The 16,616-nt window shown below is 41.4% G+C and overlaps 1 protein-coding gene across 1 annotated transcript in view; it reads left to right on the forward strand.

The window, feature by feature from the left end:
* The first annotated feature begins 9,520 nt into the window (after positions 1 to 9,520).
* The window catches only part of APPL2 (adaptor protein, phosphotyrosine interaction, PH domain and leucine zipper containing 2), a 63,390-nt gene continuing 56,294 nt past the window's right edge, over positions 9,521 to 16,616 (forward strand). Inside the window, exons 1-2 of the mRNA XM_006897554.1 lie at positions 9,521 to 9,642; positions 12,750 to 12,756. Coding sequence (XP_006897616.1) covers positions 9,521 to 9,642; positions 12,750 to 12,756 — 129 coding nt within the window. The remainder of the gene's footprint in view (positions 9,643 to 12,749; positions 12,757 to 16,616) is intronic.

The raw sequence follows: 16,616 nt of genomic DNA on the forward strand, positions 1-16,616 counted from the left end.
CACACACACACAAACATATACATATGAAACAATTAATTTTGTTTCTCTAGAGTATCTAGTCTAAAACAGTGGATCTACCCTTTTAGAAATGTTCCTTCCTTGCCTCCAGTATGTTTTAGTTGTCTCCTGATTTTCATTAGCTGCAGGGTCTTGATTATGAGAAATTCTTTCATCTCTCTTATTTCCTATCTATATTCATTCACAATTGGAAGCAGAAGTGGCGCTCACTTCCTAAACAACATAGTGCCCACATCCTAAACAACACGCCTCTGGAAACTCTATGAACTTTGAGCAACGATAGTTATAAAAAGGCTTCAGGGCTTTTTGTTCATAGGGTCGCAATGAGTTGTGCAATAAAGAACAACATTTATTCCCAAAGAGGTTTCATCTCAGTGTTTTAAAGGCCATTTTATGTGTTGCTCAGCTCTGGTCGCATAGTCCATAAGAAGCCGCATTGCTAATCTAAGGTGTTTCCACAGGAGAGAGATGGAGAAATTTCCTCTAAATAACATAGAGCTTAAAAAAACTCTATGGAGGGTTAACTATGAGATGTACTGATTAGCTCCAGATTTACACAGTCAGCCTCAATCTTTTCCCTCAATTCCAAACTAGTATATCAAATTACCCACATAACTCTTTCATTTTGATGCCTAAAATGCCTAGCTTAAATCTTCCCAGTTATTCTCATCTCAAGAAACAAATAAATTCCACATTCTACATAAAACATTTACTTTCAGGACTGTTTTTAGAATATATTCGGGTTTCATCAATATCTTATTATTTTACACTATCCTATACCTAGACGTCAAAATTTCTAGCCTAAAATATTGCAATAGTCTCTTTAGAAACTTTAGAGATTCTTTAAAATGGCACATCCTGTAACTAAGCTTTCATATTTACAATGACTTCCTGCAAGAGTCAGAAGAAAACCTGAAGTTTTACTATAGACTCAATGACCCTATGATCTGCCGCTTGCTACCCCTTCAGCTTCATCTCTTCTGATTATTCTTTCCCTGCCTCACTTTCCTAGTCTTTCTGCTCTTCTTCAAATTGATAAACAAGTCTGCTTTTTACTACCAGGCTTGGCTTGCTCACTGGTTTTACACAACTGACAACTCAAGTATTTACTACCTCAAAGAATCCTTCCTAATTACCACACTTTCCACCATCTTTTAGTTTTTATCCAGCTAGTCTCCTCATAGCATTTATTGTTCCCATCCTTCCCCATGGAAACAAATTCAGGCTCAGTTCATAAAAACTTATCTTACACGTTAGAAATGCCCCAAAGGGTTTCCAAAGCTGTTTATCACTACCACATACTTTGCTCACATAGCCAGGAGGGACTGAGAAAGATATCATGCTGGAAAGGGTGGGGGGACAGTACAGGAGAGGGAGACCCAGGATGAGATGGATTGACACAGTAAGTGAGGCAATGGTGAGGGAGGGGATAAGTGTGTCAGAGTCATTGGGACCAGCTGGGGACAGAGCAGGCTTCAGAGCTGTTGTACATAGGGTTGCTATGAGTAGCAGGTGACTCAATGACACATAACAACAACAACATATCATTACAGAAATGAACTGACACATTTTTCTCCTGTGGAACCATTGGTTATTTTAAAACTTTTAGTTAAGAGTTTATCACCTAATTACTGGGCCACCAGGAGTCCTCACATTTATCACTGTGTGGTACCATTTGTGTTTCTTTATTGTATTTCCTCTATTGAAATATTTTCGATTGCTTTGTATTCAATTGTGACTGTATTTTCAATTGTTCCCAGAAATCTGAATGTTGGACAATAAATAAGAAAGACTAAAGAAGAATTGATGCTTTTGAATTGTGGTGCTGAGGCAGAGTACTGAATATCCAATGTGAATGGTCAAAAGAACAAATAAACCTGTTTTGGAAGAAGGGCAACCATGACATTCCTAAGAGGCCAGAAAGGTGAGACTGTCTCACAGACTTAAGGCAAGTTGTCAAGAGGGGCTATTCCTTAGAAAAGGTGGAGGGTGAGAGACAAAGAGGAAAATCCTCAACAAGACAGATGGACACAATGTCTGTAACAATACTCTTGAGTACGTCAGAGATCAGGAGGATGTGTAGGACAGTGCAAGCTTTTCCAGGATCATTATGAGTTGTAATCAACTTGATGGTTCATGACAACAAGTATTAAAAAAAGCTCAACTATTGTAGAGACTTATACAAAGAAAGGCGACCCAACCGAATGTGGAAACTACAGAACAATTTCACTGATTTCACATGCAAGCAAGATTTTACTGAAAATTATCCAAAAACGACTGGAACAGCACATCAACAGAAAACTACCAGAAGTCCAGGATGGTTTCAGAAGGGGTCGTGGTACTAGAGATATTGTAGCTGATGTTAGATGGATCTTGGCTGAAAGCAGGGAATACCAGAGGAATGTCTATCTGTGTTTCATTGACTATGCAAAGGCATTTGACTGTGTAGATCATAACAAACTGTGGCTGACTCTGAGAAGAATGGGAATCCCAGAACACTTGATCGTTCTAATGCGAAACTTATACTTGGACCAGGAGGCAGTCGTCAGAACAGAGCAAGGGAACACTGCATGGTTCAAAATTGGGAAGGGCGTATGCCAGGAATGCATCCTATCTCCATACCTTTTCAACCTATATGCAGAACAGATTATCCGGGAGGCTGGGCTCTATGAGAAGAAATGTGGGGTCAGGATTGGTGGACGATTTATCAACAATCTGCATTATGTGGATGACACAACCCTGCTTGCTGAAACTGAGGAGGACCTGAAGCACCTGCTGCAGAGGGTCAAGGACTGCAGCCTACAATATGGATTGAGGCTCAATGTCAAGAAGACAAAGATTCTCACCACTGGACCAATCGGCAGCATCAGGATGGATGGTGAAGAGATTAAGATTGTACACAGCTTTAGTTTGCTTGGCTCCATAGTCAACAGTCTTGGCACCAGCAGCCAGGAAATTAAAAGGCGCATTGCCATGGGAAAGTCTGCTGTTAGGGACCTCTCCAAAGTGCTGAAGAGCAGTGGTGTCTCTCTGGAGACTAAGGTGCGTCTGATACAGGCCATGGTCTTCGCAATCACCTGTTATGCATCAGAGAGTTGGACAATGACCAAGGAGGATAGAAGGAGAACTGATGCCTTTGAGCTGTGGTGCTGGAGAAGAGTACTGAGAATACCATGGACTGCTAGGAAAACAAATAGATTTGTCCTGGAGAGGGTTAAACCGGGTGGCTCCTTGGAGGCAAGGATTCTGAGGCTCCGTCTAACTTACTTTGGACATGTAGTGAGGAGAGACCGGTCCTTGGAGAGGGACATCATGCTTGGGAGGGTGGAGGGACGGCGCAGGAGAGGAAGGCCCTCTATGAGGTGGATTGATTCAGTGACTGGGATAATTGGGATGGGAGTGTCAGAGACAGTGCGATTGGCACAGGACAGAGCGGAGTTTAGGGCTGTTGTACATAGGGTCGCTATGAGTCGCAGGCGACTCGACAGCACATAACAACAACAACATTGTAGAGACTATTTCTATCTATTATGATTTGAGTGAAGATATACAAAACAAATTCTTTTTTCCATTCAGACATTCATACACATTTTGTTCAATAACATTAACAATCTACCTACTGACTTCCAATGAATAAAAATCTGCAATTCCCTAGAGTATATTCTCTCTCCTTTGAGAACACAGGTGACTCCAATAGTTCATCTTTGTACTGTCTGTCACTAATTTCAGACAGAATTGTCTCAAGTGTCCAGAATTTCACACATAGTTGAGTAGACCTATGAAACTCATCTCCATCCATAAAAGCTTAGTAAAATCTAGTAATACTTAAAATTTTCATGTTATTTACATAAAAATATTTTTACACAGATTAGCTACGGAAAAAGATGCAATGTGGCTTCAGAATCTAAAGGAGAATCATGAGAAAGGCAGAGAAAATAAGCAAAAGACAAAGTACTTAACATTGAGCTGTTTATAAACACTTTTTAAATGAATGAATGATCAAATAATTAGCACATGGAATTCATTAATTAACAGATGTTGCATTCCATGAGCTGTTTTGTAATGTTGTCCTTTTGAATTGAGGATGTATTTCCCAGAGAAACAATGTTATAAATGATACCAATGGTGCCAAGATATCCTGCTAAGATTATTTTGTCCCAAATGTAGCAATCAATGCTAAAAAGTAATGACATAAAGTAAGAACATGGTTTAAACAATTTTAAATATTGTTGTTTGAAGAATCTTTAATCAGAAAATAAAATATATGAAATATGTTTTGGTGACTCCTAAAAGGCATTCTGAGCTCTTCCTAAAGTTCTAGAATCTAAGCTTCCTAGAGAATATTACCTCCCACTTTCAAGTTCAAATGCATGTATTTCTTTCTTTTGGTACAATCATCCCTTGTACTGTTCTTAAAGTCAGAAAGACTATCACTGTTTGCTTGGTAGCTATCATTAACTCTTGCATTTTGACCTATAATTGCATAGCACAGTAGAAAGAGACAAGAAGGTATGTTGAAAATTTCTTTTCAATAATTAGAACACTTGGGAAAGGAATGTCATGAATAGAAAACCATTCATTGTTATTATGTGCCACAATATCCAGAGTAAATGAGCCATCCACCCATTGTCCTCATTTGGCGCTCCACTCCCAAAGACCCTCCACTGGGTTTCTGAGATTGCCCATCTTTTTCCTCAGAAAGGCCAGTGGTTTTGAACTGCTAACCTTTTGTTATGCACTACACTGCCTGGGTTCCTTAAATTATCTCAAAAAGCCTTATTACTTAAAGAAAGAGTAAAATCTACATGTAGAAAATAGCTGATCTCATAAATGCACCATCATGGGACTCTGGACAAATATGACTCCTTAAGAAACTTTTCAAACACTTGTTTATGACCTAAAAACATGTCAAGTTCTACTGTCAACTTGATGGTTCTCCTTCCCTTCCTCTAGCTTTCATTAATGGTTTCATTCTAAACAAGCAATTAATTCTGTAAGTCTCAATTCCTTGAAATTTAAATTGTCAGTGATTTGATCTTACTCGAATCCACAATCATCACCCTTAGTACCAGCACTCAAGAAATAAAAAAATATATTGCATTGGGAAAGTCTCCAAATTACAGAAGAGTAATGATGTTAGTTTAAATACTAAGGCATGTCTGATTTGGGCCGTGGTCTTTTCAATCCCTGCTATGTATCTGAAGACAATAAATAAGAATGACAGAAGAATTAAAGCGTTTGAGCTGTGGTATTGGAGAAGTGTCCTGAATATCCATCCCATGGACTGCTATAACAACAAATAGATAGGTCTTAGAGAATGTGCAGTAAGAGTGCTCCTTAGAGGCAAGGATGGTGAAGCTTGTAGGCTATGACATTTTCGATCATTTGCTATGCATCTGAGAACTGGACAATGAATAAAGGTGACAGAAAAAGAATTGATGCTTCTCAGCTGTGGTGTTGAGGAAGAGTCCTAATATCCCACGGACTGCCTTAAAAACAGATATATATTATCATCTGGGACTAAGAAAAATAGTGAGACAGGGAGACCAAGAATGGAAAGAACAGAGAGCATAAAGGCAGGGGTGGACAGCTCCAAGACTGAAGCCCTGAACATAGTTTTTCTGTAACTTTATTGAAAATGACCAGGGAGCAAATCACAAGGAGAATTCTATGCAAATGAAGCTAGGATCTTTCTACTCACAACCTTATGCTTATCTCAGGAAGCAAGTAGTTCACAAGTACAGACTCTTCATACTCCCTCTGCAAGGAGCCCTAGCTGCTTCTTGTCTGCAAGAAGCAACTCATTTCTGGTGATCTGTCACAAGAGGAATTCCAGCTTGTATTTGTGCTTCCCTCAATTCCTGATTAAACATTTTGTTTAAAATGTAACTTAATATTTGGCTTCCCACATATATGTCTTCGAGAAAGTGCAGCCAGAGCGCTCCTCAGAGGCAAAGAGGGCAAAGCTTCATCTCACATACTGTGGGTATGTTGCTAGGAGAGGTTATTTCTTAGAGAGGGACATCATGCTTGGGAAGATGGAGAGTCACAGAAAGACAGGAAGATGTTCAACCGGATGAACTGACACAATGATTGCAACAATGGGCTCAAGTGTGTCAGAAATAGTGCAGACAGCACAGGACAGGCACAAAGAAGGACAGGGTTTAGGTCTGTTGTTCTTAAGGTTGCTGTGAGTTATACTCAAGAGCATGCAACAACAAATGACAGCACTAAGGAGTTTTGTTGGCATTGTCTCTAGCGAGTTGCTTCTGACCAAGCTTGCTATAGCTGATCCTCCAGTGATTTTTAAGCAACTGTAAGTCTCAGGAGACAATTGCCTGGGTTGTTAACTGGATCTCGACAGACACTGACATTGGCTCAGGATAGAGCAGGGTTCAGAGCTATTACACATACGGTTGCTATGAGTTGCAAGCTACTCAACGGCACATAACAACCACCACCACCTTTGGATTAGCAGCACAACTGCTTAACTATTAGGCCACCAGAGCTCCCTAAAAGGTCAAGCAGGTTGTTGTTGTTGTTAGGTGTTGTTGAGTACAACTCATAGGGACCCTATGAACAATGTATCTGAATCTTTCCCTATCATGTACCATCCTCATTTTCTCTGACATATTTGAGCTATTTGATATTCACTGTGTCAATCCATCTCATTGAGGGCCTTCTACTCTTTTGCTGACCCTCCACTATTCCAGACTAGATGTCTTTTTCCAAGGACTGGTCTAACAACATGCCCAAAGTATGTGAGATGGAGTTTTACCATCCTTGCATCTTAGGAGAACCCTGATAGCACTTCCTCCTAAGCATATTTGGTGGTTTAAAACATCGAGGGACAAAGATGAGCAGTCTTCTCCCTTGAAGATTTAGAGCCTTTGAAACCCAATGGGTGGTCACCATGACTCCATAGTTGTGAAGGTTTTCTAGTTAAATGATAGCATTAAATTGTTTATCCATTTCAATTCAAAACATTTCATTGTGAAAGTCCTCAAAATTACAATATAAAAGGAATCATAATGCTGACGCTGTTGTGTGCTGTTGAGTCGCAATCTGATGTTCAAAGGCAGTAAATGACATAAGTGATTGCCCCTCCTTCTCCCATGGAGCAGCTGGTGGATTTGGACTGTGTGACTTTGGAATTGCGGCACAGCTTCTTACCAATAGGTCACCAGAACTCTATAATCAGAATGACAAGACCTAATTTTACTTCCCAGCCCAAATAGCTGTGCTTTCCCAAATGGTTACTTTTGCATATCATGGATAACTTGTTATGCAGGGATGGAGTGGCCAATCCCCTCCCATGACTGGATGGTCAGCTATGGGTCATTTCTGACCCTATGGTACATAACAACAACAGCTTAGATCAAAATGACCTTTGTTCCCACAATCTTCAGGCATTAAGATTTGTCAAGAAAATGGGTGAAGGTTTGCTTACATAAAAAAAGTGGCAAGAGAGTTAACTACAATAATCTTTAAAAAAAAACAACAACTCAATTTTTACTTGTTCTATTGTTGTTAGGTCTCATTGAGTCAACTTCAACTCACAGGGACCATATAAACAAGAGATCTGAATCTTTTGCTATTTTCCACCATCCTTACTATCTCTAATATGCTTGAGCTCATTGTTACAGTCACTTACTCAATCCATCTTGATAGGAGGTCTTCTCCTCTCTCTCTGACCTTTCTGCTTTTTCAGCATGATATCTATTTCCAAGGACTGATCCTTCATAACAAAATCCCCAAGCATGTGAGACAAATTTTTATCATCCTTACATCTAAAGAACACCGTGATTGAACTTATTCTAAGACAAATTTGTTTGTTATTTTGGTAGTCCACAGGATATTAAGTACTCTTCTCCAATATCACAATTCAAATGCATTCTTTTTTTCTCCTTTCATATTTATTCATTGTCCAACTTTCACATGCATAAGAAGCAATTGAAGAAAGCATAGTTTGGATCAAGTGCACCTTAGTCTTTAACCTGATAAACTTGCTCTTTAGCTATTCAGAAAGATCCTTGACTGTAGAGTTTTCCAATAAAATGCACCTTTTGATTTCTTGACTACTGTTACCATGATGTAGCTTTGTGGATCCAAGTAAAATATATTAGCTGTATAAACAATTAATATTATTAGTCAGGGACGAGTCTCTTCTGGTGCAAAAATCTTTTTTGTTAACTCTTTTGATTGAAAAGGCTTCCTAGTTAGCAACACATGGGGATAGACTGAGAAAGATGGGATAAATTATGTATACTCCATTGAAACAGATAAGAGAACCATTTAAAAGGGATATGTTGTTGTTGTTGTTATGTGCCATAGAGTTGCTTGTGACTCATAGCGACCCTATGTACAACAGCCCTAAACTCTGCTCTGTCCTGTGCCAATTGCACTGCCTCTGACACACCCATCCCGATTACCCCAGTCACTGGATCAATCCGCCTCATAGAGGGTCTTCCCCTCCTGTGCTGTCCCTCCACTCTACCAAGCATGATGTCCCTCTCCAAGGACCGGTCCCTCCTTACATGTCCAAAGTATGTTAGATGGAGCCTCAGAATCCTTGCCTCCAAGGAGCAGCCCGATTTGACCCTTTCCAGGATGAATCTGTTTGTTTTCCTAGCAGTCCATGGTACCCTCAATACTCTTCTCCAGCACCAGCTCAAAGGCATCAATTCTCCTTCTATCCTCCTTGTCACTGTCCAACTCTCTGGTGCATAACAAGTGATTGCAAAGACCATGGCCTGTGTCAGATGCACCTTAGTCTCCAGGGAGACACCATTGCTCGTCATGACAGGAGTCCAGAAGAAGGCTGCACAGTGGAGTGGATGTGGGGGAGGGATGGTATAACAATGAAATATATTTTTTTCTTTTACTTTTCAAAGATAAGAACGAACTGGAGGGGAGGGGTGGGCAGGGAGAAAAGTGCAACAATGAATGGAAATCCAAAATCTCTAAATTTTCATTAAAATTAATAATTAAAAAAAAGAAAAAACCCTTATCATTTTACTGTGGTGTGAACCTTCTTGGAGTTTGTATGCACTGACCGGAATAAAATACTGCAGGCCTTTTATCAGGAGGTGGACACTTCAAGCACCTACTGAGCAGGGAGCAGGGCCTGAGAGCCCCGCAGTTCCCGCCCAGACGCCGGACGGCCGGAAGCAGGGCAGCCGCACTTCCGGTGTTCCCGGCCTAGCGCTCGCCACACTTCCGGTGTCCCGGCCGCTCGCTCGCCACACTTCCTGTTGATCGGGCTCGGCCGGGGCAGGGCTCGGAGGGGGCCGGCCGGAGGGCGGGCGGTGCAGGCTGGCCAGGCGTGGGCGCGCGCGAGGCTGCTGTGGGCACCGAGCGTCCGCCTCGTCGCTTCAGGCCGGAGCACCCTCGGGGGCAGCACCGCCCGCCCTCCAGCCACCATCTGCCCCCCGGCTCCATCCGCCCTCCAGCTCCACCGCCCCCCTGCTCCATCCGCCCCTCGGCCAGGCCGTGCAGCATCATGCCCGCCGTGGACAAGCTCCTGCTAGAGGAGGCGTTGCAGGACAGCCCCCAGGTACCTCTCGCAGCCCTGGCCTCCCTCGCCCGCGGGGGTGAGAACCTGGAGGCCCCACCATCCCCCGGGTAAAGGCCGCGCCCCTCTTTCCACCTCTCGGGGTGCCTGCAAGGGGATCCCGGAGGCTGGGTGTGGGCATCCCCCAGAGAGAGCTGGGGAACCCCGAAAAGCCTCGGGACCTCCAGCGGGGATCATGGGGTCAGGACTCTGACCCATGCAGCTGAGACTCAGGCTGCAGATCCAACCCTTTCCCTGGGCAAATATCTAAACTTTTTTGGAACCTCTGTTTTGCCATCTGGAAAATGAAAATAATAATTTGTACCTGCCTCAGGAAGTTGGTCCAAACCCTAACATACTGCCAGGCATTTGATTGCAATTTATAGCGATCAAGATTCAGGAGGACCAAGTAGAATTGCCCCAGAGGGTTTCCAAGGTAGCAAAGCTTTAGGAAGTCGACTGCCACATCTTTCTCCTGCTGATGACTGAATGAGTTTTGAACTGGCAGCATTTTGGTTTGCAGGCGAGCGCTTCACCATTTTGCCTTCAGGTCTGGTGTGGATTGTTGGAGCAGTAAGACAATGCTAAAGCTATTAGTGGACAATATCTGGTTCCCAGTAAGAAGGCAGTCGTGTTTACTATTATTGCTGCTACAAATGTTGAGGAGAGGCAGAACAGGAAGCAGAGAACCTGCATCTCCTTCCCAGAGGTACCACCAGGCTCCCTTTGGAGCTGTTTTCCCAGATGTGAAAAGAAAATGTCTGTGCCTGTCCTACTTTTCACACAGGGGGGAACATCATTAGCACGTCTGAGAGGGAAGTCAAGTCCTTTGAGCTCTACAGATAATAGCTGGTGTGTAAATATAGCAGAGGACTGTCAAATTATTTTAGTTCATAACTGCATCTTTACTCCAGGAACTCTGTTCTCTTTCATTTAACATTTCCCTAGCTTCACACCTATCCTCCTGGTTCTTAGCCTTGGGTCATTTTAAAAAATCTCCTCCCCCTTCCTGCCCCCACTGTTACCTTAACTCTGAAAAATTAGAATGGCATTGACCTGCTTTGCATTCGGAGTTTCCCCTCTTTTTCCAGTTTGATACACATGATCCCTTGAGTGAAGTAACCTCCTCCCCTGTGATTTTTGATGAACTGACCCACCCAGCTCCAGGTGAAGGCAAATACTCAGAAATCACTGGATGTCATAGAGCAGGTTCTAAGGCACAACGACCATCTGTCAGCTTTCTGGGGCTATAAGTCTTTATGGAAGGAGACAGCTCATATTAAACTAACTATAATTCCACTCCTCACTCTACCCCCCCCTTTTTTTTTTTTTTTGGTAGGGGCCAAATTCACATCTAATAGTTTGATTGACATTTTCAAAAGCTTCTTTTTTATCGTTTTAGCCTTCTGGGACTTTCTCATTAGATGACCAGAGACCTTAGTAGAAAGCATTTTATTCATTTTCTCACCTGTTGTGTGACATGTAAAGATACTAAGTATGACATTTTTAGCAATCTCTGTGAAGAGGATGTTTTGTTTGTTTCGTAGTTTTTCATAGTTGGGAAACTGAGATGCAGAGATCCTTTGCCTTCCTGGTGAAGCTTGGAGGTAGCCCAGCCACATTAGGGAGGTGGCACTTTCTGAGTCTCCCTGATAAATCACATTTGAAATGTTCAGCCTTTGCTGGAATGAATATACATTGTTTCTAAATGTCTGAAAAGGTGTCCTCAGCTGTGAAGAACAAGAAAAAAGAAGGAATGAGCAATTCAAGAGAGCTGCTGCCTTTAACCGTGCCTCTAGTACCATCATGTGATTTGGGCAAGTCACTTAATCTCCACCCTGTGCTGGCTCGTTTTTCTCATTTACAGAACAAGAGACTCAGAGCAGACGATCCACAAAGTTCTTTGGAAGTTGAACGTGCTATCACGTCTGCATGGTTTATAACTGAGCTGCTGTGTTGGAAAAAGTTTAGAGGCAATATCATTGCCTCTAAATATTAATGTTCCCTCTATGGTAGAATATGTGTCACTGCTTCAGACACTTTGCTCTTGCCCTATAACCCAGAATCAATCAGCTATGGGTATATAGAAAGGAAACCAACTTTAAGGAAGATCTTTGATAATTATCAGACCGTATTTATTGATGGTTATTGTGTTCTCATCGAGTCAGACCTGACCCATAGCAGACAGACTGTCCAGTGTGTTTACAGAGGCAGGAAATATTCTCCTGCATAACACTTGGTGGATCCAGACCACATGCCTTCAGTTTGGCAGTGCAACTCCTTACCAGGAGGCCACCAGAAAGAAATGAATATTTACTTCATATTCTTTTATATATGCTTGTGCCTCGTGCAACTTTTCCTCCCAAGCGGACTTACAGACTTGGGACTAGAAGAACTTGAATCCAGCTCTGTTTTGTGTGCAGAGAATGAAAACAATACCAATACCTAAAGCATGCAATTAATGTGCCAATCTTTGTTTCTAAATGCTTTGCTTTAATAACTCATTCTCTTGAATTTGGACCAGTCCTTGGAGAGGGACAGCACTAGAGAGGAAGACCCTGGATGTGTGTGATGGATTGACTCAATGACTAGGGTAATGGGGGTGGGTGTGTTGGACACAGTGAAGTTGGCACAGAATAGAGCAGGGTTCAGACCTGTAGTACATAGAGTTGCTATGAGTCACAAGTGACTTGATGGTACTTAACAATAACAACAACATTAAGTTCTTGGGACAACCAAAGCAGAGCAACAGTCATTACTGCCATGCCAGAACCAACTCATAGCTGACCCTCCAGTGGGTTTTCAGAGGCTGTAAGTTGCCCTGGAAAAGATTGCCCATCTTTCTCCTTCAGAGCAACTGGTAGATTTGTACCTCCTGTCTTGGAGTTGGCAGTGCAACTCCTTACCCACTAGGCCACCAGAGCTTTCTAAAGTTACTGAACATATAAATTGCCCAAAATTGTACACTAAATAATAGTAGCTGAGTCAAGATTGGAATCCAGCCTAATCCAAGCCACTGAGGATGTTGCTCTAGTTGTTTTAATCTTTTATGTATGTATGTGCCTCACACAAGTTAATACAGCTATCTGGCATCTGACTTTCATCATCAGTGACCGAGAAACAGTGTCTTGAAATGACAGAGATCCTAAGAAACCATCTATTTGTTCATTTCTGCTAGTTTTATGGTAAGTAGTTAGGAGAGTTGCTCTAGTAACCTGGTCACACATGACTAATTAAATGAACACAAAAGCTTTTGTGTCTGAACTGAGTGACCCAAGAAAAGCTGAATAGCTGTTGACTGGCCTTAGCCACATCTATTCATTTTCTCCTTTTTCATTTACAGTGTTACACAGTGTATTATAAAACAAAGTGTATGTGCATGTTGGTATCAGTGCTTTCCTCAATATGAGAAACAGATTGTGCTCTTAAGGGATTAAGATCCTCGTCTGTCTCCTTTTCCTGTTGGTAATCGTCTGCTACTCATCTGGCACTACTAGATGCTAGGGTGTGATGATAAATAAAACAGGGGAGCCTGCCCTTGATTCAGGCACAGTTTGTTCTTGGAGACAGATAAGTAAGGCAGCAGCTCAGATACATTGTGAATACAACTGTAATAACACAAATGCATCTTTGAGCAACTGCAGCTCATACTTCTTCAGGAGTATACCGTCTTGTTCTCTAAGTAGTATACTTTTGAGATAAGATGAAGACAAAAGCTACTCTTTTTCCCCCTTATTACAAATTGTTCTTACACTGCACTGAGAAAAGCTTCATTTTGAGATGGTGCAATCAATGATTAACCCAGTGAGGAACAATCCTGTTGGTCTGTACCACACTTTTCTTTATTCAAGTGTAATCCCTCAAAACAACCTTGGATAATTTTATTCTTTTCCGGAGAGGAGTTTTGTCCCAATGTTTTCTTTGTAACACACTTTTCCTTTCAGTATACTAGGTTCTGCCAAAGCATTTCTTCCTTCCTTCCTACAGCTGTATTCTTACTAGGTGCCATTGAGTCTATTCAAACTTACAGTGAATTCAAGTGGCAGAGGAGAACTGCCCCATAGTATTTTTCTTGGCTGTAGTCATTGGCAGAGTGCCAGCTTTCCCTCCTGTGGAGCGGCTGGGTGGATTCAAACCAGTATTCTTGATTAGCAGTCAGGCATGGAACCATTGCACTGTAAGGGCTCTGTATGGGTGTCAGAACTTAGATTTTTCTCTTAAATCAGAGCTGTTAGAATTGTAGATTATTTTCCCCCTTTTAAAAAATTTTATACTGGTATATTTACAAAATTCGTATATATTGTTTTTCACACTGGATCTTATTTCTTTCACCCCCCACTTCTCCACCTATCAAATTGTGAGACCCTATGATTATTCCCCCCATCCTCACCCCTCTGCTCCCCCCCTTGGATCCTCATACACAATTTCAATAATGGCCTTACGCAATATTTGTCCTTATGGGACTGAGTTAGTTCACTCAACATAATGTCTCCAGTCCTTCCCAAGTTAGGCTGTGATTTACAAAATTCATTACTCATGTGTGCTGCATAGTATGCCGTTTTGTGAATGAACCACAGTTTCTCATTCCATTCAATTGTGGTTGGACATTTGGATGAATATTTCCAAGTTCTTGCAATGGTAACACTGCTGTGAACACTGGTGTACAAGTCTCCATTTGTGCCTCAGTTCTCATTTTCTTGGGGTATATTCCAAACAGTAGAATACCTGGGTCATATGGAATTTCTATGTTTAGCTTTCTGAGGAAATGCCAAACTTACTTCCAGAGTGGCTGTACCACTTTACAATCCCACCAAGAGTGTCTAAGGGTTCCTGGCTTGCTACATCCAGAATTGTAGATTATTTTTGAGAGGAAAAATGTCTAGAACTCATAACCTGGGAGAAGGAAGAGATAATATATAATAAGGGGGCCATCAGCACAGAATGATCAAGGCAAACAAAGACTGGGAGGAGCACAAGAGTTAAGGTGGACAGAGGTAACATTACCGTGGAGATAACCCTACAATAATAGTAATAACCATAGTCAACAAGGAAATCCTTAGCCACACAAGCTGAACAGGTGTGGCAAGGTGAATGGTATATACTTGCAAGCATGTGTAGGTTAGACAGATGGTATTTGTGCAAGTGTATTGACTGTACATATCTAAGCATATAATAGAGCATACAGAGGGCAAATATAAAAGAACTTCTTAACTATAACCAAGCACCTTGAGGGAATACATCTACATGCTCGGAGTCATAGGATCATAGTCTTGGGGATCATCAGAGTCAACTGGCATAACATAGTCCACGAAGATCGTGTTCTTCATCCTATTTTGCTGAGTAGCAGCTGGGGTCTTAAAAGTTTATGAGCAACATCTAAGGTGAAACCCTTGGTCTTCCCACTGAATAGTGATGTTGAAAAAGAGTTCTGAGTTCATCAACAAATGAATGAATGGATAGAAAAACTGGTATATTCACCCAGTGGAATACTACGCAGCGCGATCACTGAAAAAAATCAAGAAGCTCATTAAATATTACACAACAAAGGTAACCTTCAAGGACATACTGAGTGAAATAGCTCAGTTACAAAAGGACACTGCATAACACCACTGTTATAAAACAGGGCTTATATCAGGGTTGGAGGAAACTAAGGAAAGAGGGGATAATTAATGAACACTACATTGGAACAGATGAAGGAAAGAACTGTTTCAAAGGAATACGTGATTAGGCATTGTACATACAACTGCAGCCCAGAATAAAAGGTACATTGGAAAGAGGACTGGGTCAGGGGAGATAATTGTGCAATGATGAGGGAGGAGGGTAAAATGTGCAACAATGAATGTGAGAAATTCTAACTTTTCTGTGAACTTCCATTAAAATCACAATTTAAAAAGTTTATTAGATAAAGGAAAAAACCCTCTAACTCAAAGCAATCCCATATATACAACAGAATGAAACCCTTCCAGGCCCTTCACTATCCTCATAGACATTCTGAGGACTTTAAACAATTTTTTAATCTATTTAAACATTTAAATTTTGAGAAATTTCTATAATAACTATCTTTAAAGGAAATATTTTGAAACTATGTAATGGTTTAAAAAAAAAGAGAGAAAGAGGGCTGACTATTCCATGGAAAACCAAAAGAACGAACAAGTCTGTCATGGAGGAACAACTGACGTGCTTCTTAGGGCCAAGGAGGGCGAAACTGACACACACTTTGGACATGCTGTCATCTGGGACCGTTGTATAAAGACATCATGCTAGGAAAGGTGGAGGGTCAGAGAAAGTAAGACCCTCAACAAAATAGATTGACACAATGACCAGTGGACTAGAGATTTTCAGAGATCATAAGGATAGCTCAGAATAAGGCATGGTTCAGATCTGTTGTGCATAGAGCCACTATGAGTCAGAGTTGACTAGAGACAGCACCTAGCAATAACATTTAAAGGAAAGAGGAGCAGAGAAGAATCAAAGAGGTGTGGAAACGATTAGCCCAGAAGACATGAACCTCCGCCTCCATGATCCCGAGACCAGAAGAACTAGTAACTTTCCAGCAATTCTGAAGACATTATAATAGAAGATCCTGGACAGAGTGGGAGAAAAATGTGAAAGAGAACTCAAAATCATAAAACGAAAAAAAGACCTACTTTCTCAGTAAGAATAGCAAAATTTAACAGAACAGTAGACATCAAATGCTGGCGAGGTTGTGGAGAAACTGGAACCCTTAGTCACTGTTGGTGGGAGTGTAAAATGGTGGAACCACTATGGAAGGCTGTATGGTGCTTTCTCAAAAAGTTGGAAATATAAATACCATTTGAGCCAGCAGTTCCACTATTGGGAATTTACCCTAAAGAAACCATAACCATCATCCAAGCAGATATATGCACACCCATGTTTATTGCAGCTTTGTTAGCAATAGCAAAGAGCTGGAAACAACCCAAGTGCCCATCAACAAACGAATGGCTAGACAAGCTGTGGTATATTCACACAATGGAATACTATTCCGAAAAACAAGGAACTCATGACATATTATGCAAAATGGGTG

Source organism: Elephantulus edwardii, unplaced genomic scaffold (genome assembly GCF_000299155.1).
Source record: "Elephantulus edwardii isolate Elephantulus edwardi_28Jun2011 unplaced genomic scaffold, EleEdw1.0 scaffold00211, whole genome shotgun sequence".
In the NCBI taxonomy this organism is placed as follows: Eukaryota; Metazoa; Chordata; class Mammalia; order Macroscelidea; family Macroscelididae; genus Elephantulus; species Elephantulus edwardii.